At 39.1% G+C, this 20,392-nt stretch overlaps 1 protein-coding gene across 2 annotated transcripts in view; it reads right to left on the minus strand.

Annotated features, from left to right (window-relative positions):
* Positions 1-755: 755 nt before the first annotated feature.
* The window catches only part of RNF144A (ring finger protein 144A), a 72,804-nt gene continuing 53,167 nt past the window's right edge, over positions 756-20,392 (minus strand). The window contains exons 4-10 of one of the 2 annotated variants that reach the window (XM_048296904.1): positions 13,324-13,428; positions 13,055-13,115; positions 11,835-12,042; positions 9,856-10,003; positions 8,524-8,613; positions 5,633-5,692; positions 756-5,520 (exon numbers count right to left, since the gene is read on the minus strand). In XM_048296904.1, coding sequence (XP_048152861.1) covers positions 5,389-5,520; positions 5,633-5,692; positions 8,524-8,613; positions 9,856-10,003; positions 11,835-12,042; positions 13,055-13,115; positions 13,324-13,428 — 804 coding nt within the window. In that variant the 3' untranslated portion in view covers positions 756-5,388. The remainder of the gene's footprint in view (positions 5,521-5,632; positions 5,693-8,523; positions 8,614-9,855; positions 10,004-11,834; positions 12,043-13,054; positions 13,116-13,323; positions 13,429-20,392) is intronic. The other variant, XM_048296905.1, reaches the window with a different exon arrangement.

Here is a 20,392-nt window from a genome sequence, read left to right on the forward strand (position 1 = left end):
TGAACAAAATATCTAACTTGATCTTACCCTTACAGAGAAAAATCACTATGCTTCATGAAAATGAAACAAGAAATGACTTAGTAGCAGCTATTATGTGGCCTTTTCTAAAGCTGTCAGGTATAAAGCACATGGATGCATATTATTTATGCACACTGTCTTCTTGAAGAAATTGTGCCTGTGCTTTTTTTATGGTTATAGACAAATTGTACCCTAACAAGTGAGAAATATACTGTGGGGATTAAAGGAAAGTCTCCACTCTCAACTGCAGTTTAGGCAAAATGCAAAGTGCTTGTTGATGGAGTCAAGAATGAGAAGTCATTACCACTGTTGGAGAGTTAAATACACTCACTTATTCAGGAGATTGGGCTTTGCCTTTAAGTTTCACTTCCACACCACCAGACTGAGGGGAGTACAAGCTGCTTGCAGCCACCTGCACCAGACCTAAACCCATGGTGCAAGAACACACACACACACACACCTCAGAGTGATCCTTGGGGCAGCATGTTCACCTGGCTAGAGCATCCATCCCCGGACTGCAACAGGAGCTAGGACAAGGACCCAGCTGTGCACCAAATTAGCACTAGAGATACCCAGATTCCCTCTTTTAGCTAAGCTGAGAGATGATGAGTCAGAAACCACAATTATGCCCAGAATTGTGGCAGGAGGTCTCCAGGCCGCAGGCTGTGCTTGCTCCAAAGGACTGAGAGGCAGAGAAGCACAGGGAAAAGTCACTATGAAGAATCACAGGAAACACATTCATTTAAAATATCTATTGAAATTACAAATTAAACTCTCCAATATGATTCAAAGTACAAAACACCACATTAAAAGGCATTCAACAGCTCCTTTATACATCACAGTGTTAGTGGCACAAAATGCACTTACATTTCAAATACATCAACAGAACTATTTTTACACTGGTCAAATACATTATTTATACATATGCATGACTCCTTCATGCTTATCCCTATACAATTTTAAAATACATCATAATGAAATGATCAAGAAAGGTTCAGTTATGTACCATGTACCTGTACCTAATGTTCCTGGAATTCTTATAACATATACACAAATCAAAGCAGTAATGAAGGCCACAGGGCTCTAAACACAAATAGCATGCCTTACTTAGTACAAGTGCATGAGCAATTAAGGGCTGATGCTGGCTTTTTTGATGTCCTTAATATCACTGTGATCAACAACTGTAATTTACTTGTTTCCCTCAGGCTTTTAGATTATGTACATGAAATGTACAAACTTTGGTTTTAAAAAAGCAAACCTGCACAAAGGTTTATGCATGCTGCACCTCACTATAATGATAATGGTCTGCATTAAAAATATTCATTCCTATACAGTAAAAGGCCTATAGATGAAATGCACACAGAACTTCATTTTAATCTTCCTGCCCACAACAATTTTTTAAAAAAAGAACTTCGTATTTTTCTGACCTATGGATATTTTATCCTGTCAGCTCCGTAAATGAGAGCTTTTCACTAATTTTGATTGTCTTCTGCATGTCAGGAGCTCAGCTGTACACTGAAGTGTTGATCCAGTCAGCCGTTATTTGGGCTTTTGCCTAATTTATGCACCAGAATATCTGAGAAAAGATCATGCTTCTTAGTATGCGGGGGACAGTATCCTAAATTCTTGACATGCTAAGGTCAGTAGTAGGAGGCTTCAGGATGAATGCCAACATGAATACAACTGAAATATTAACATAAAACTACAGTAATCTTTTGTATATAATTGTTCATTTTGAAGAGCCTCAAAACCAATGAATTTGCCCCCACAGCCCTCCTGAAGTAAACACTGGTCCATTCACTTATAAGATGGTTAAACTGAGATAAAAGGTGGTAAGTGACTTGTCCAATGTCACAGGGAAAAACCCAACACTACCACCACTGAAGATGAAGTGGGCTGCGCTCCTGATCTCTCTCAGGACTGGCTTCAGCCCAGCTAATGGCAAGCCTAGGGAGATGCACAGCCTCTGGAACTGGGACTCCACACTCACTAGACACGACACCACATGACACCCCAGAAGAACATGCAGATGATGTACTGTTACAAACTCCATTAAACAGCATTTACAAACAGGCCTTTCAATTAAGAGCTGGACTTGATTCTTGTGGGTCCCTTCAACTCAGAATATTCTACGATTCTGTGTGAATATACACCCCCTAAATAATAGCATAACCATAAAAATGCAACAAAAATCATGCTGTGATACTTATTTTTCTGGTTCAAAAAAAGCCATAGCTGTTGTAACAGATTTTCATTTGAAAAGAAGAAGAAACAAACATTCCCATGGCAGGAGGTTTAAATGTCAGAGTTTAAAATGATGTATTTACAATTCAGTTTTAGGGTATTAAATGTCACAGTATCAACATAAGCTGTAACATAAAAGCACCCTGAATTTAATACATCACCACCAAAAGTTGCTACTTTGGAACCAAATCAGCATTAAAAATAGTAATAGTAGTAATAATAATATTAACAATAACAAAAACAAACAAAAAATCCCCGAGAATACAGATGGAATGACATTTAGCAAACCTGAAGAGACTAGGTAGGTATTTGGTAAATATATGTAGGCATATAGTCTATCCCAACAGCTGGGATGCGAAACAAGAGCTGTGTCGTTAAAATCACCAGTAGAAATTCAAGTACGTTGAGATCAGAGAAATACTGACACAGTTTTCTGATTATACATAATGTTACCTGTGAGTATCAATTATAAATTATCATTTTAAAATTTCTGTATTTGCAAAGAACTTATTTCTCTTTCCTTTTTCTTTTAAATCTGGAAATGCATTAATTTTGACATTGACTATTAACTGGCTGCACAGCACTTTGGAAAAGTCAAATTTTGCTGTATTTCCACATAAAACCTCTCAGAAAGTCACAGAGAAAATAAACCTCCTCATACCAGGACACTCAATACTGTTCACAGGCCACTGAACCTCTCCTGCTTACTATGATCCCAGTAGGAGAACTGGTCATCAGTCACAGCCACAATACAGCAAAATCCCTCAGTGCCCCCAGCTAGAAAATTAATAACCCATGAAGTCTTTACATCCTATTGTCCAGAGTTTTTTTTCTCCAGTTAAACAGAATTACAGGGCCAAGGAGGAAAGGCCATAGTTCAAGCTTACCTGCAGGAAGCTGTCCTTTGCAGAAGGGTTTCCATTAATTCTGCACAATGAAGCTGTGACGCAGGACAACTCAGGTGTGTGGCTTGGGATCCCTCTGGGAGATGGACTGAGCTGATGCCAGAGCCAGAGGAACACAAGCACTTCCCTGCCTGCTCAAGTCAGCAGTGCTTGACACACCCCTGGGAGCTGGCAAACATGGATCAATTACCAGACTTCCCTATGGATATTCTTTAACAACTAAGCAATTTTTAGTAATAAAGATAGCTGAAATACTAAAAATACTCAGATAACAAAAGATATGAACTGTGCATTGCCATAAACAATCTGAAGATATCACAAGGAGTTCAGATTTGCTGGAAACCAGCTATCCTTTTTATTCACATTACAGAGGCTGAACTCATTAAAATCAAGCCAAGCAAGTGAAATGCAGATAATCTTCAGCTCCTAGAGCTAAAATCTCTGGTTATATACAGTTTGTATTTGGATAGCACTATACTTGGAAGATAAGGGAGAAGTTTTATAAAAAGAAATTGTCCCTTTTCAAAACTGTATCCTACAACATTTTTATTTAACAGATAGACAGTGTAAAACAAAAGATAACAAGGATTTTTTTTTATGGTTGAGGTATGAAAACATATTCCCAGCCTGTGACAGCAGCCAGATCCATTTGAGAATATTAAGATATTTTCAGTGGAAAGTTATCTTGGCTTCAAGATATTCATCCATCTCAGTACACTGCCGACACAAAGAAATAAATGATGAAGAAAAAATGCAGTACAACTTCAGTCCAGAAGCCATTCAAAACAATGTTTTGCTTCAGTACTACAGACATACACATTGTCTCAGGTGCTTCATATTTCATGGCAAGAAGTTACTAGTCAAATTCTTGTAGCATTTAAAATCAGAGCAAAATGGTTTTCAACAAAATATTTTTAAAGAGAAACCTCAATGATGTAGTATGTTGAACAGCACGCTTTACTGCCCTGAAAACACAGCACTGAATTCTGCAAAACTATCAAGTGATTAGTTCTCAAATAAAAACTTATTTTGTCACAGTATTGTTATTAACATAATACACCACATATCATACAATATTAACTCTGGAAAATGGGCTAAGTAGTTTAAATGCAAAGTACAATTTCCACAAATATCCCAGGCATTTTCATATTAACTACAGGGATAACCATGACGTATTTTTGTATTTAAAAAGAAAGACTCATTGATAACCCAAGAGTCTGCTAAATAGTAATGTTAGTCCTGTATTTTTTAATAGTTGTCCTAAAGACAGAAGCAAGCTATCCTGAATTTCCAAAATATTTCAATAGCACAGCTATTTACACATTTGGTTTAAATAGGATTATATATATATATATATATATCTCTATGTATCTATAAAAAGATTAAGATACCTGGATTAGAACTTACACAGCCCTGTAAGTGTACCAGAACCCTAAACAACAGCAAAAAATAACAATTCAGAAAAACACTAGTGGTCCAGGGGTAATCAATACCATCAATGCATTTTTAAAAGAAACTTGATTAAATAGCAGGTTTGTGTCACCATTCAACCTTTCAGCTTCATCAATTAATTTTAAAATGTAGTTTTTAACCAAACAAATTTCCTATAAGACTTTATAAAATTTGTGGAAGGCAGTAGGACCAACTTGTCCCTCTGATCCTCCCAAAATTTCAAGAAAGGCATAGGATGGCCTATATGCACCTTACTAATTTTGTTACACTTGGAAAAATAGGTACTAAAAAGGACATTGTGATGGCTTTAACAAAAACAGATGTGTAATAAAGTCACACAAAGTTGACTATCTGATTTAAATAGTAGGCAACTTAAACATATGTTTAAAACACCAAATTTGGAAGCAAATAGATATGCAGAAGTTTGTATGCTTTTTCAGCTTGGCTTGCTGATGTCATTCAGTACAGTTTCCAGTTCACCAGCAAGGCAGCACCAACTTTTTGTACTATATTTAGCAGTATCACCTCTTCATTTCAGATAGCTACTCAGGTCTGTGGTCTCCCTTTAGCACCTAACTTGCCTTCTATTACCCTCCTTGTCTATTATCAAGTGATCTGTACAACGGTAGTAACAACAGTTCCTGGAATCAAGACTGTGTCAATGAAAAGCAGAATGGGGCACGTAAGGCTACAGCAATGTAAGTGCAAGAGGGAAACGTAACAGCAACAGTAAAATCAAAACATGTGATGAGTCCAATCTTCTCCCAGGCTAGGTAGGTAGAGGGTCATCATCTCCTTTATTACATTTGCACTTGCAGCACAGAACAAATGGTGTAGCAAGTAGAAGGAAAGGGGAGGCCACCAAAAGTAGAAGACCAAATCCTGCAAAAATGCCTACTACCTGTAAGAGAAAGGGATAGCATTGAGTCAGGGATAGCATTGCCTAGATTCTGTGTCTGCTGACACCATTGCATCATCTGTGTCCATCAAAGACTTCAGCAAATGCCACTGACCTTATCAGAGCCAGGACCCTCCCACAGGTATACTACAGTCAGCTCCTGTGACCAGTAAATGTGAGTGAAAGCAGAGTGTGAATGTTTGTGTTTTATGGCTCCAGTCAAACTGTGCCACACAACTGTTTTATCATACAAAGTGATGCAGAAGGCTATTTGCCTTTTTGAGTTTTCCTTTATCTCAAAAAAATACTGAAGCAAATCACTACTTTTTTTCTGGATCAAACCTAAATACTAAATATTGGAATCAAGGCTACAAGAAAGTTAAGACTTCCACTTTCAAATGCTCCCTTTTTTTCTGAGGAAAGCTTCAAGAAGAATTAGTCAAGGTGTTGGTGGTGTTCAGAGAATCTGGGAATACTCCCACAAATGTCCCACCAGCATACCCACAACCTTGGGAATTTCAATCACAGATTACAAACACTAGGGGCTACAGGAGGACTTTGCATATGCAATGGCTTTTTGCAGTCAGACCTGAGCTCAGCCTGCTGCTTCAGGGAACAAGATCTAACTCTTTTCCATTGACATTTATTGATCACCTCCTTCCCAGCATGAGCAGAGGACCATAGATTTACCCATCTGGTCAATGTGACAAAGTAGTAATTTCTACAGAGCGTGGATTTGGAAAATTATTTAAAAAACATTCAAGTTGAGCTTCATTGCCTGAGAAAGTTTCCCATTTGCCATAGGCAACTCTAAGAGTGATGCTGCAACAATATGCCCACAAATTATTTGAGAAAATAACTTAGATTTATTCATATGAGAGTGTCTCTGAATAATTTTGAATAATGAAGGCAAGAGTGGATTGCTAATGCAATAGCAAAACCTCACAGCAGAAGGTGAAACGAAATTAAGAGTGCATTACTCATTAAGGATTCTTCTAGTCAGGGCTAGATACGCCACTTCAATTAGCTGGCAAATATTAAATTAGCATGGGATGATGCAGTAGCACTTTTGCTGGCCACGGATAATTTGGTGTTGATGATCTTGCACATGGTCCGAGGTTGTGCTGCCGCGGAACTTCGGCGGTGGGAGCGCCGGGCAGCCGCGGGAGATGGCGCTGTGGGACAGCGCTCCCGGCGCACACGCACCCACCCTGATCAGCATGCCGGGCGCGGCTGCCCGGCCATGAGGAGCCCGAGCTGCCTTGCTCTAACGATTCTATTTCTTCCCAGCAACAATTTCTTTTTCAGCTTCAGAGGTGGGCACGTTTCATAACTCATTCTCTTTATTTTGGTGGTGCTGACAATCTGATGCAACTTCTACTAATCTTTACATTTATTTCCCAGAAACCAAAGTTCAATTCTCATCTTTAAAAAACATGAGCTGCATCTATTGCCATGCTGCTCTTTGCAGCCCAGGCTGAGTGCACTGGTCAGACAGAGCCAAGCTAGAACTTGGCAATTCAGTGCACCAGACTGACTACTCGTAATTAATATAAAACATCTATTTACACCTTCCTTTCAGCCTCAATATGCCATCAAATAAATCATAAAGTTTCATTTTTTTTTGTTTTGCTAGTTTTGTTTTTTGATGTGGTTGGGGGGGGGGGAGGGAGGTGTTTATTTTTAAGTCAAACTGTGTGCTGAGTATTATTTATTTACTTTTTACTTGGTTCTTTTTCTTCTGAAGAAATTGCTGCCCTACTAGGCATCAAGCCATTTTCTCTGGCCAAAACAAGTATTTTTTTAAACCCACAAAAAACAAACCAAAGACTCACCTCAATTTGCTTTGGATAAATCTAAGAAGAAATTTAACAACTTAGTCAAAGTTAACATAAGGAAACAACTGCAGTGTTGATTTGGCTTCAGTGGGTTTAGCAGAATTATATTTTGACTAGTAGTGAATTATCACCTTTCTCAACAATGACCAGATTATCAAACATGCCGTGTATCAAACAGATCTGCACAAACTGCAATGGCTTAGAGCATATTCCAAATACCAGATTAATCACCTCATACTACAGCTTTGTCAAGTAAGCTTAATGTACTCACTTCGTGAGATACCACTGGCTAATCCAAGCAAAACCCAGTCCACAGCTCAGACACCCAGCGGTGTGGGTGGAAGGAGAGGGGTGAGATCCTTCTGTATTTCAGTTTAGCTGTTTATCCAGACTTGATGATTATTCTATAGACTTGGGGTTTTTGCTCACATGGAAAGACATCTGTACTTCAAGAAAAGTACCTCATCTGAAGCTAAGGTAGCTTTTTACAGGCACACAGTTAATTTAGGAAGAGATGACTCAGATATGCAGATGTCCCCGTATCTCTGAAGTGACTGTAAAGGCGGTAGATTGGACCAAGTCACACATGAGCATTTATACTGCATGCATCAAAGTGCTGCAGAGAGCTCTTTTATTACCAGCATTCCTGCTGAGTCTAGCAACACTGAATCTAGACTACAAGAGGTATTCCCACACTCTCTGCAATTGTCAGTTTGAATCTGTGTTTGAAACGACTGAAAAACCTTCAGGGTTACTTTCTATCCAGCCTACAGGAACGAGTCCGATGGAGTCCATAGCTAGTTAATGACTGTATTCAGGTTAATTCCTTTCCAGCTCTGGATCCAGAGCTAAAAATGCCTTGCAGGAAGAGCTTGCTTGAAAATAATACTGACGATGGCAACCTAATTCATCCTCCAAATTCAGTGAGAAGATATCTGGACTGGCACTGAACTTGCTCTGCAAATGTATCTTTTCTTCTCAGTGGTGTTTTGCCAAGGAGGCTCTTCTCCAGGAGAGCTAATTGTTCCACTCCAAGCTACTGCCCTCTTTTTATCTGCTATGAAAATCAGGTACCATTTGGCACAGAATTTTACCCTAAGGTGTTAAAACGAGGCGTTAAAATGACAGCAGCAGACCTGTAGAGAGCTTTCAAAGATCTGAGCTTTACCTGTGTCCTGTGCCAGATAACAGACGCCCTGGAGTGCCCCAGCTTGTTTCGACAAGGTCCTTTGTCATAATGTATAAGGAGAAAATCATCCTACAAAATATTGAATGAGAAGGTAGGCAATAAACAGAAGTTCTTCAAGTTACAAAATACTATATCCTGACAATTTAAACCCAGGAATCACACAGGAAGATAGAAGCAAGCAGATACAGCCACGTCCAACCTTTCCAAAGTGCTTTGTTTACAGTTAGGTGTCTTCACAAACACGTTTGTTTGGCGTGTGTTGTAGATTATAACAAATTCTTCTCCCAAAAGGTCTCAGGCTGCATATTTAAATGCTAGCATGAAGTTTAGCAAGAGAATCCAAGAAGATAAGCCAACCATTACATGTATTTTACACACATACAGAAGGAGCAAAGGAAAATCAGTACTTGTACTGCAGACTTCCCAAAGTTGGTTCCTTTACCTAGCTGAAGAACAGAAAGACAATACAGATTTTTCAGATATTATGTCCCTATCGGTCCTGTAAGCATCTCACAAACCAGCCAAGATTGCAGGCCTAGTTATAAGTGAACACTGCTTTTTTTATCTATGAGAGCATGTGAGAAGCCTGTGACTTCAGGATTGTTAGTAAAGTATTCAAATGGGACAACCACAGGATTTGAATAGTCGCAGTAGCTTTCAGGAACCTAATTTCCTTTGCTATTGTTAACAATGTTACAAAGTAAAACTGATGACATGGAAACAGATGCTGTGTATTGTACATACTCTGATCTGTAGGCATGATAACAGGCTGATTATAAAAAAATATAAACATATGACAGCAGCAGCTTATAGACCAATAAATTCCTGGTGTTGTGAGAACACTGCATTCTTTCTCCTATGTCAGATCTATTTCTTGTCCAACAGAATACAATGAATGGTAAACAAATCTGACTGCTAGTGACATACCACATATAGTTTTTTAAATTTCCTCAGACTAAAAGCATTGCTAGTCTCACACTGTAATGCCTTCAAGAAAGGCAACATTGAAAAGTCACTACTGGAAAAAAAAAGACACACCCCTCTCCATGTTAGGTGCCATGTAAAGATCATGAACAGATTCTTGTCATAAAATTTAACTATTTATTTACTGACTCAGACTAAATGCTAAGTTCATACAGGTCAGACAAGTAAAACAGAGGATACAAATCCTATCAAATTCCCAGCATCAGCTCTGGTCAGTTATGGCCAGAAGCTAGTGAGCTATTTATTTAATTGATTAAAGAGACAGCTGGATGGCAAAGCAATGAACTTTTAAGCTTCTGAGAGCCAGAGTGCATTGCATGTACTCACATCAAGAGATTCCAGACAGTACCAGCAAAAGGCATGTTTGCAATTCTTACACATCATTTGGGCACAGCCTTCATCTCGTTCAATGTAAACTTTACACTTTGGACAGCGTTTGATTGGAGCATCATCATCTTCCATTTTAAAAACTGAACTGTGGGAGAGAGTGAGAAATTAGTAAAATGTGTGGCCATGTCAGTTTAGAGAAGAATGTCTACTAAGAACTGTGCTACGAAGGCAAGCCTGCTTTTTTGTTTAAAAAAAGAGAAATTACTAGAGATTCAGGTATTCAAGTGAGTTTTATTATTCAGATATTTTGGCTACACACTACTTTTCAAACATATCTCTAGAAAAAGATATTTAATGACTACAGTGTCTACGTAAAAGTTAGGATATTTTCTTTACCATGTAAAAACCAGCTGGTTTTGTTATAGAGTGGTACTAATAGATATTGAACAGTTTTCTCCTGTAATGTATCAGATGAGCAGCAGCTAGCTCACACCTAAATGTTTTGTACATCTAGATTATTTTCCTTTTCTCCCCTTTCTTTCTCAGATGAAGAAACAATCCCATGATTGCACAAAAAACCCCAGACCACATTCCTTTGGACTAGTGCACCAGGGATAGATTACTCGTCTGTGCCTTCCTTGAGGATTCTCCCCAGGAGTTTCCTTCCAAATCAAGAACCCTAAGGTTTTGGTGCATGTCATTCTTTCATTTTCAGTTAAACTTTGTCAACAGAGTGCTAACAAGTCACTATTCATGAGTTAGGGTCAGCACTGACTCTTCTTGCACAAGTGTGCAGAACCACAGGTGTCCCCTCACATAATGGGCACAAGACAGAGGAATGTTTAAACAGTGGAACAACTTCTATCTCCCTTGAGTAGCTTTCTACTGTGTGCAGGTTTTATGCTAACAACTAAAATGTACCTTAAATGACAATTCCTGCAGCTACTGCCAGTGTGAAATACAATAATGACTGATGGGGAATCAACAGTTTGCTGGAAAACAGGACTCATGATTGATTGATTGATTTGCCCAACAGCAGGATAAAAGGACACACACTAATTACTAACGCTAGGGGCTACTGTACTAGAAAAAAATGCTTTGTATACATAAAATGTATATGAAACTCCAAATGCTGCTAAGAGGCACATTATGCTCCAGAATATGAAAAAACAAATTTTACTTTTACTTGGTGAAGTAAAAAAATGAAGCGTGAAATGAAAACTAAAAGCAACCAGAGCACTAAACAAAAATAGATTAAGTTTGTTACCTCGCCATGAAGTTTAGCAACCTTCAGTTCTTGTCAAGGACACACAAAAGCATGTGCAAAAGTTAGCGTATTTGATCAGGAACTCATCATGACAGCATCCTAGCTAGTCATCTGTTACAGCAAAGTGTCAAAGAAGATAAGTTATGAGTAACTAAGTCCAAGGATGGGCAGGGCTTTAATGATGCCTTGGAGTGCAATACAATCTTTGAAAAAGCCCAAACATGACGTGGAACACATGCACAATGGCCTTTCTTATTCAGTGGCTGCAGTTTGCCACCAGAGACCACTTGAAACAGAACCTAAGATCATAGGCCAAATGTGCAGCAGAGGGGATGATTGACAGGGTATCCTAAAAATCACTGTCTGGCATGATGTAATCAACTCTCACATTGTCCAGGAGAGCAGCAGTAACAAGATCATCTCTCAAGAGAAGCTGATGAGCTGCCTGGATGTCATATTTTTCCCACTAGGGCAAAAGGCCAAAGGCTTAAGCAGCTCCTTTGTGCTTTGCTGGGAATGGCGGCAAAGAGTAAGGCTGCCAAGAGCTATTCAGTTTTAGAATACAGCATTTAAAGAACAGGAATGACTAAGTGAAGGAAACAGCTTTAGAACAAAACATCAGGAAAATGCTTCTTTACTATTCATAATCCGATTTGTTCAACGATTGAGTGTTTAGCTTCTAAATACTTGATTTTTTGCAGTATTTTACCTTGTTTCTCCTGGAAGAAAAGAGATTGGCATGTTCTCTTGACAGCCTTGACCTGGATGCCAATTAGATTTGCAAGCAGAGCAGAACTCAATGTCACACACTTTGCACTGCACCAGTTGAGGGTCCTGTGGGCTTGATTCCTGGAGCTGGCAAACTGCCTGGCAAGTAGAGGATGGACACCAAGTCCGGCATGGATCCAAAAGCACTTCTGCAAAGGGACATAAAAGAACCAAATTCAAAGGCGGATACAAGATCAGCCTTCCATAACAATGCATTCCAGCTGAGGTTGACTGGCACGGCATTTGAAGACACAAATTTTCAAAAGGAGCTTTTTAATTTATGCAACCTACTTTGACATAAATTTGGCCTGCTTTGCGAACAGGCACCAAACCAAAGTGAGTTTCACAAGTCTCAATTAATTGCCCACTTTCATTCACTGAACTAAACTTGTTCTGAGAATGAGATGTGTTTTTTTACAGTTGTACTTGAAGTTAAATACAGCGTATACTATGCCGTAAAACCCACCAGAAAGTGTTTTTACAATGCCTTGCCCAGAGGAACCTATTTCAAGTTGACTTCTACCCTAATGTAACCACATGATTAACAACAGCATAAGATACAGTTTCCTCCCTTTCTTGGAGGCTCCTTACACGTAAGTCATTTCATGTTTCAAAGCCTACTGAAGGCAATAAATTACTGCAGTGGTTTCTAGGCTGGGTCCTGCCCTCAGTAAAACCTTACTGTAAGTTCTCTATGGCCACACCATTCCACATCTCCATAGGCACACAGTCAGCTTATGTTCTTAACATGCTTGTATCATTACACACAGAACCACCCATTAATTCTGTACCAAATGCCATCCCAGGAGATAATGTTGGCTCTGTGAAAGAGGTCAGTATTCTTCTCCAGCCCCTACAGTACTAGTAGGCAACTTAAACAGCAAAGCTCAAAATAGAAGTCACTCCCTCCTTAGTTATTTAGGAATATAATACATAGCAATTTTCTTTCCTTAGTTTATTCCCAGAGTGCTGCAGTTCTGGGAATCATGCAGGCAAGAACAGAAGCAATTACTTTTTAGGTTTTAGGGTTTTTCTTTCTGATGACCAAGCAATTAACACACAATGCTACTTCAAGAACATATACAGAGATTCAGATTTATAGGATCACTCTGAAACAAACCCATTCTCACAGCCTTCAGTGGGTAGTGTTACACGTGTTACCTCTTTCAAACTGTAGCTTCTTATACCTTTGCATGATTTCTGATGCAACCATACACTCAATCTGTTCAAAGAAGGAAAAGAAGAAAAAAGTTCTAGTTAGGAACAGTAATAATCTAAGTCCTTTTAAACAAAGAGAGACAGAGTATTTGACCTTTGAAGAATTAATTAAGATATATATTGTCAACAATGGAAGCTGTAACATAAAAAGCAAGACCTATTTAAACATCCTGTAAGGAAAATAAAACACCCTGTTTGCAGGAAAAGCGTACCTCATTTTCTTGCAGATGACCTCTCTTTGGGCAGGCAGCATCTGGGCAGCTGATTGCTGTTTCTAGACCTTCTTTGATCAGAAGTTCCACATACTGTTTTAGGCACTGTAAGAGAGCCAAACACTGAGTTAACTATTCTGTGAATGATAAATCACTCAGTATTTTAACAGCTTTAGTCTAAAAATCTGAAGAACTCAAACTTCGAAATCAAACAGGTACTACTGTGTCCCTTTTACAGCCATGAGCCACACTCATAGCTTTTGCTACAAGTAGAAAACAGGAAGTTCATTTCCCTATCAAATCATAGAATCATTTAGGTTGAAAAAGACCTCCAGGATCACTTAAACCAAAATTAACAAAATAACTCTTCATCAATTTAAAATATGCAGCAAATTAAAAAATAACAATGGGGAAAGCACAAATCGAACAGGAAGCAGAGGGGGCAAAAACAATAAAACACCTCCATGACACAATTAGATTAACCACACTCTGAAGATCACTGCCTAACTGGAAGCCACAACATAGCCTAGTAAGCAGTAATTCCCCATAGAGAGACATCTGTCAAGCATACTAGAGCACAAAGGGAGTTGTGTATCTTGCCATCTATTCCTGGAAAATAACTATTTCAACGTCATAGTTAAAGAAGTAACTTTTCCATAGAAAGGAAAAATGTGAGAATTAGGACTCCCTGAAGAACTACAGTTTCCATGGGGACCAAATAATAAATATTGGTAATACTAATACTTTTCTCCCCTAGCAACCACAGCATTTTACCCAACTCATAACTGAAAATGTAGTCTCTAACACAGCAGTGCACCACGCGGCTGTCAACAAAACAGAGAAGAAAAGTGGGTATTTTTGACCAAGGGCAAATTAAGATCAAACCTTGTTATTCTTGAAGAGCAACAACCCCCCTCCACCTCCATCCTTCCTACATCAAGCTGAGAGCTAATGCATAGGCATCTATTGGGAAGGCAAGGGAGCGATGAAGAGACCCAGCTCTCTGCTGATACCATCCAACTTCTACCTGCCCAACGCTACACAGAAAGAGCAAACGAGGGTCTGCTTCCCAGTGGATGGGGCACCCTGTGATGTTTTCATTCTGCTTGTGAGCTCAGCTGGCATTAGCGAACTGCAGACAATTACAGAACGAGGTCCCTAACTCTCTCCTAGCAGATGTGTGAATAAAGAGTGAGGCTAGACCAACAGCAGAGAGAAATGAAACCAGCTCTGCATACAGCTGTGTGGGAGGCAAGAAGGATTACACACTCTGCAGCAAACTGGCAAAACAAGGATTTTAGTTACCATTTCCAGACATTTGAAAAAGGTATGCAGCTGCTGACTCACCACCAGCCTGGAAGGGAACGGGCTGCATTGACCTTGCCAAGGCTGGTATGCCTAACTTCAGGTCAGAGCACAAAACTGCTTCTCCCAAACTGCTTCTGCCTTCAGCCTGCGCAATCAAACAGCCCGTCAACAAGCACCTTCCAGCCTAACCCTCAGGCATGTGGCTTATAGCTGTTAAAAGTTCAGACTTCAAAACTCCTCTCTTTCTCTTCTGCCTCTTGATTTGTCTATTCAGCTCCTTTCAGACACCTCTATTAACAAATTATTCTAAATTTTACCTCTTGCAGCTTGATTGCAGCAAAGATGTTACTTCCTGCCCACACAATCTCTGTTGCTCTGGTCCACAGCATTTCTGGTGGCAACTTGCCACCACCTTGATAGCACAACAAATCATTTGTTAGAGCCCCCTTTCCCTGTGTCTACCATGCATTAGAGAAAGCAGGTCAATTTTTTGGGAAAGAAAAACAGAGATCAGATAACTGATATTTATAAAATTTTTAATTGTGCAAAGAAATCCATGCATGACAGACTACATGTAATCTTTGTCTTCCTCAGCAGGGATTTAATGAGGCAACTGTTCACTTAGAAGATGTTTGACTTGCAGAAGATTTCCAAGCCTTCATTTGGAGCTCTGCAGGGCGGGTGGTGGAACACTTCAAGAGAGTCAGTACCAGCAACCAACAGGCTGCGCTCTGCAAGACCCAGGCCCTAGGTTGCATACCTTGGCAAGCTGTGATTTCAGCTGTAGTGAGGTCATTAGTACTCCTATAATGACACTGCTGGCTCTTCCCTTTCCTCTCCATTTGCGGATGCAAAGTGTGGATTAAAATGAAAATGCATACATTTTTAATGCCAGCACTTAACACTTATAGAAAGTACTTTTCAAGCTGAATGAGCTTTGCTATCATTAATCATTAATGTGGCTAATTCTCCTCCTCAACCTGTTTAGGACTATTGCCAAAGCCTATTTGATTTGCTTCCCTTTCCTCTCATTTTCCAAGAAACAACACAGTTCATCCCTGTCATGAGCAGTGTCCATGGCCTTTCCCTTCCCTTGATGGGGCATTGGCCCCTGCCTTCTCAAAATCAGCACAACCAAGTGCATTTCTCATGCTTCACCTTCTGACAAATGCCTCAAGGCTACGGAATACTGCTGGAAAATAGGCAGAGGATAAAACACATATCAACTCAAGGCTCCCCTGAGAATTCTTGGGTGGAGAAAGAGTAACCCAAAGCGGTTGTGAGGGAATGTGATGCACAGGGTACCTGTGGCTTCTCTTGAGAGCGGACACAAAATGCGCAACTTGTATCAGACAGGCTACAGTACCAGAAATGCAGCAGAATGCAAGCAAAACAACAAAGTAGGATTAGGTATTCAATCATATACTATGAAAAATTCATTGTAAAACAATTACAAAAATGTGACAGATTTTTGCTAATTTTCTATGCAACTTGACCCAATGCTGGAAGAAGTTCATACTCCTTCCATTAAGGCAATAAAGTACTGTATAGCACAAACAAAAAATGTGGGAGTGCAAGTCACCCAAAACAAATTCAAAATGAACTGTATTATGTAACTTTTCTCAGAGAAAAACAGGAACCAAAATTAGATACCTAAGGGCTGAGACTGGAGTAAGGTCACAAGAGTACACTGATCCGTGTAAAACGAATATGCTGAGGAATGTATTTATTATTCCTCTAATGGACGTGTGTCAGAAGAGACCAGTTAGCTCCCCTGAGCACTACTCCTGTATGGTTCCCCGTGCATACATACTCCTTGTGCATCCCTGCTCTGTCCTCTTTCCATCACTGTTGTCCTTTCTGATGTGTGGATAACTTTTTCTGTCACATGGTAATCCATAAATCCTACTGGCATTTGCTGTCCCCATGACAAAGTGCAGGAGCACATCCACTTTGAGGAGTTTTAGCCCAGATCCATTCCCCCACAAAGATCAACTGAGAGCCCAATTCAGCAGCAGTTTTACTATAAGCTGCCTATGTAAATTGGGAACACTTTTTTTTTCTGTTGCCTCAGAGACAGATGACTAATAAAGGAATGATTTCCTTTCTGAAGCTGCCAAGCACAGCGTAGTATTTAAAGCTTCGCAAGATGTGTTGCACTTCTAACTTTTATATATCAAGGATTGTGCCACTCAGAAAGGTACATGTAGTGACCACTGATGTGCCATGGCTTTAGAGCTGCATATCTTTTTGTCTAACATTATAAAGATCAACGTACCTATATAGGAATCAAAATGCTTATTTTTTTCCTAATTTCAAAACCATAACACATAATCTTGCTTTGCTGCATTTAGCTCTAACAAATCTGCACAGGCCACAGCAAAGTTTATATATAAAGAATTAAAATTTTTTGCTTTCCCTTTTCTTTTAGAAGAATTTCAGGAACAATCATGCTTACTTCTGATGTTGGTGCTTTGATTTATTTCTCCTGACATCAAACCCCAAATAAACCCCACCATAATTCCAAAAAAGGAATCTCAACTTTCATTGTTTACATGGGAGGCAACACTAATCTACCATCTGCTTTGACAGAAAAAATGTGTTCATTTGGTGCCTGAGGTCATTTTAAAATACGAAATGCACATAATTAAAAACATTTCGATGGTTTGGGAAAGTTATAACCAATTTACTTTTAAGAACATGTTATTGCTGCTATTGCAGCAAACAAGGAATGGTTTTTCAAGATGTCACCTTTTATTTGAGAGTTAGGCAGACAAAAAGATTATCCTGCACTATTTTCTTAACAGCTGATAGGTGGAATTTGTCAAAATGGAGACTTCTGACTATACTAATGCTGCAGATGCAAATGCCAAATCATATGGGAAATTTTTAAATCAGTCCAGGGATTTGGAAAGGCCAAAAACACATGACAAGAGTCAAGTGTATCTTCACCATATCACTTGATTTATTTCTTAAAACTTCAAATATATTTTAGTGTGGGCACTAGGCCACAGTCATCAGATCCAAATGAATTGTGCACTACATGCAGAATCGTCACATGCTGGTATTGGAAAACAAATTTTAAAAAACCAAACACATGCACTGGTAAAACTGAAAGGGGAAAAAAATAAAAATAAGAAATCTAGCATTAATCAAGTTCTAAAAAAGAAAGGGAATTGGGTTTTTACAATGCATTTAGTAACAATAAATATTAAAAGTAGGCAAAGGTAGTTGCTATTGTGCACAAACATTAACCTTGGAAATAACCCTACACTTCAGGCAGACAATCACTAAGAGTTTACATTGCATTTCAGAAACACAAGAAAGGGCTGACATGCTTTTTCAATGAGGGTGATTTTTTAAAGCTCAAGCTGAAAATGTTTTCAAATAGGATGATTATTAACATGTGGACTAAATTGCTGGTCTCAAATTCTGTATCATCTGCAAACCAGGGTTAGATGAACATCTAAAAATATACATGCATAAATACACATACATATAATTACATAAACTTGCATTCAACCACATGAAGACTCAGGAAACACTGGATGGTATTTTGTGATCCACTTTACAAGTGACATCAGGGTAGATGCACGCAAAGATCCCTTTGGGCCCTACATTCTAGGAAAGAATATGAAGAATATGAAAGGATATTGAGTGAGAAGAATTTATTTTGTAGTGTCTTGTAGCTACAAATGTACAGTTTGGTCTATGGGTCGCTTTTATGCTAATAGGATACTAAGCTAAAGCTCAAAATTCATGTGATGGGGGTACAGAGATGACAAAAACTACTACTGCATCAACTACTTTTTCAAGTATTTTGTAGCATTTTTACGCTATGCATACAAGGAATTTTTCTTTACATTGCTTTGAAACGACTACAAAGAAGGTGATATCTTTTCCTTCCATAAGACAGTGCAATACCATGGTTATTATACTGCTCTGTGCTAATTCCCCTAAGCCAATTCTGCAGTCAGTCTGGTGAATAGGTATTTATACTGGTAGACACATTGCCTGTCAATCTTTTGGGTAATGTGATGTAATGTGCTATTTTAACTTCAAATTATAACACTACAGTGATGCAGTGTGCAATACTCACTGGGGCAAGGCGAGACAGTGCGTGTGAGAGTGAGTGAATTTCTTCCACAACAAAAAAACCTGAGTGTCTATGTCTCAGGCGAAGGCTAATACTCTTGGAATAATAGCTCCCATCCCTTTTGTCCAAATAGCAAATTCACTCTGGTAGAGAGCTTTTACCTGAATGTCATTTTGTAGAAATATTTTCCATTTAGAAAAACCTGAACAATTCCAAGAAGAAAAACTCCCCTAAAATAAGCAGCCTACGTCTCAGGTGCTCTCTGAAGAGGGAAGAATGATATAATGCTAGGGTCTTTGCTACTCCTGAAAGAGAGATTCTTGTAGCCATATATAACTATAATATGCTACTTTTTTAAATATTTTGGTGATACTTCTAAAAGCAACAGGAATGCTCATCTGGTAACAGGACAAATCACAGAATCATAGCATGGCCTGGGTTGGGACAGACCTTAAACGTCTAGTTCCAACCCTTTTGCCATAGGCAGGGACACTTTCTACTAGCCCAGAGCTCAGAGCTCTATCCAAACTGGCCCTGAACAGTTCCAGGGATGAGGCATTCACAACTTCTCTGGGTAACCTGTCCAGCACCTCGCCACCATCATCGTAAAGAATTCCATACTAGTATCTAATCCTACTCTTTTCCAGTGTGAAGCCATTCCCACTTGTCCAGTCACTACATGCCTTTATAAAAAGTCCCTCCAATTTTCTTGTACGGCCTCCTAGTTGGACTCCCTTTAGCAAACCCCATTATAAGGTTACCTGGCCCTGCCCTCCCTTTAATCCTGACCCACAAGCTCTTGGTCGGTTCCTTATCCATCCTGAAGTACAGCTCCACACCCTCCAGCTGGTTACTGACATACAGGGTGACACCTCCATTTCTTCTGCCTGTCCTTCCTAAAGAGCCTGTATCCTTCCATTCCAACATTCCAGTCACAGGAGCCATATTATTTTAAACTTAAGTTTTTCACAGAAAAAGAAAACTACTTTCTGAGAAATTTCCATGGTATACTTACAGCACACAAGAAAACAAGTGCGAGAAAAGAAAAAGAATGGGAAGTTCCTCAGAGAGCTTTTAAGCTTCTTTCGAATTTACTACGTGGCCTTTTTGTGTTTAGTTATAAACCTGCCTCAAATCTATAGCTGCTTAATAACAGGCTCAACCTGGAACAACTCTTGCATTGCTGCTCCAGTGTGCCCAATTCTCTATAGTAGATCTACACCCTAGCTTTTTAGTATCACCCTAATCCTACTTAGTTGACGAGTGACTTACTGGAAAATACCTATGCACACTTAATCACAGAGATCTGTTTGAGGCATATGCGTGACTGTGGGAGGGATTTTTTTTCTTTACTAGATAAACTGTCAGCTATACTGACCAAATCCACAAGCACAAGCTATACTTAACGTCACAAACCACCTCGATTGGAGACAGATGTACGTTAGAAGTGTTTACTTTGAACTTAAATAATTTCCACTTCTATAGACATTTTTTCACAAAAAATTACCAACTTGCAAAGAAATCTTCACTATTACAACTCAAATTTTTATAAACCCTGATTTATCATCTTAAGAATAAATCACAGGAAGAAAAAATCCACTTATCTTGACACGCAGTACTTCAAATCTGAAAGCAGTAACAGAGAACTCTTACATGTTTAGCCTT

This window comes from Corvus hawaiiensis, chromosome 3 (genome assembly GCF_020740725.1).
Source record: "Corvus hawaiiensis isolate bCorHaw1 chromosome 3, bCorHaw1.pri.cur, whole genome shotgun sequence".
Taxonomy (NCBI): domain Eukaryota; kingdom Metazoa; phylum Chordata; class Aves; order Passeriformes; family Corvidae; genus Corvus; species Corvus hawaiiensis.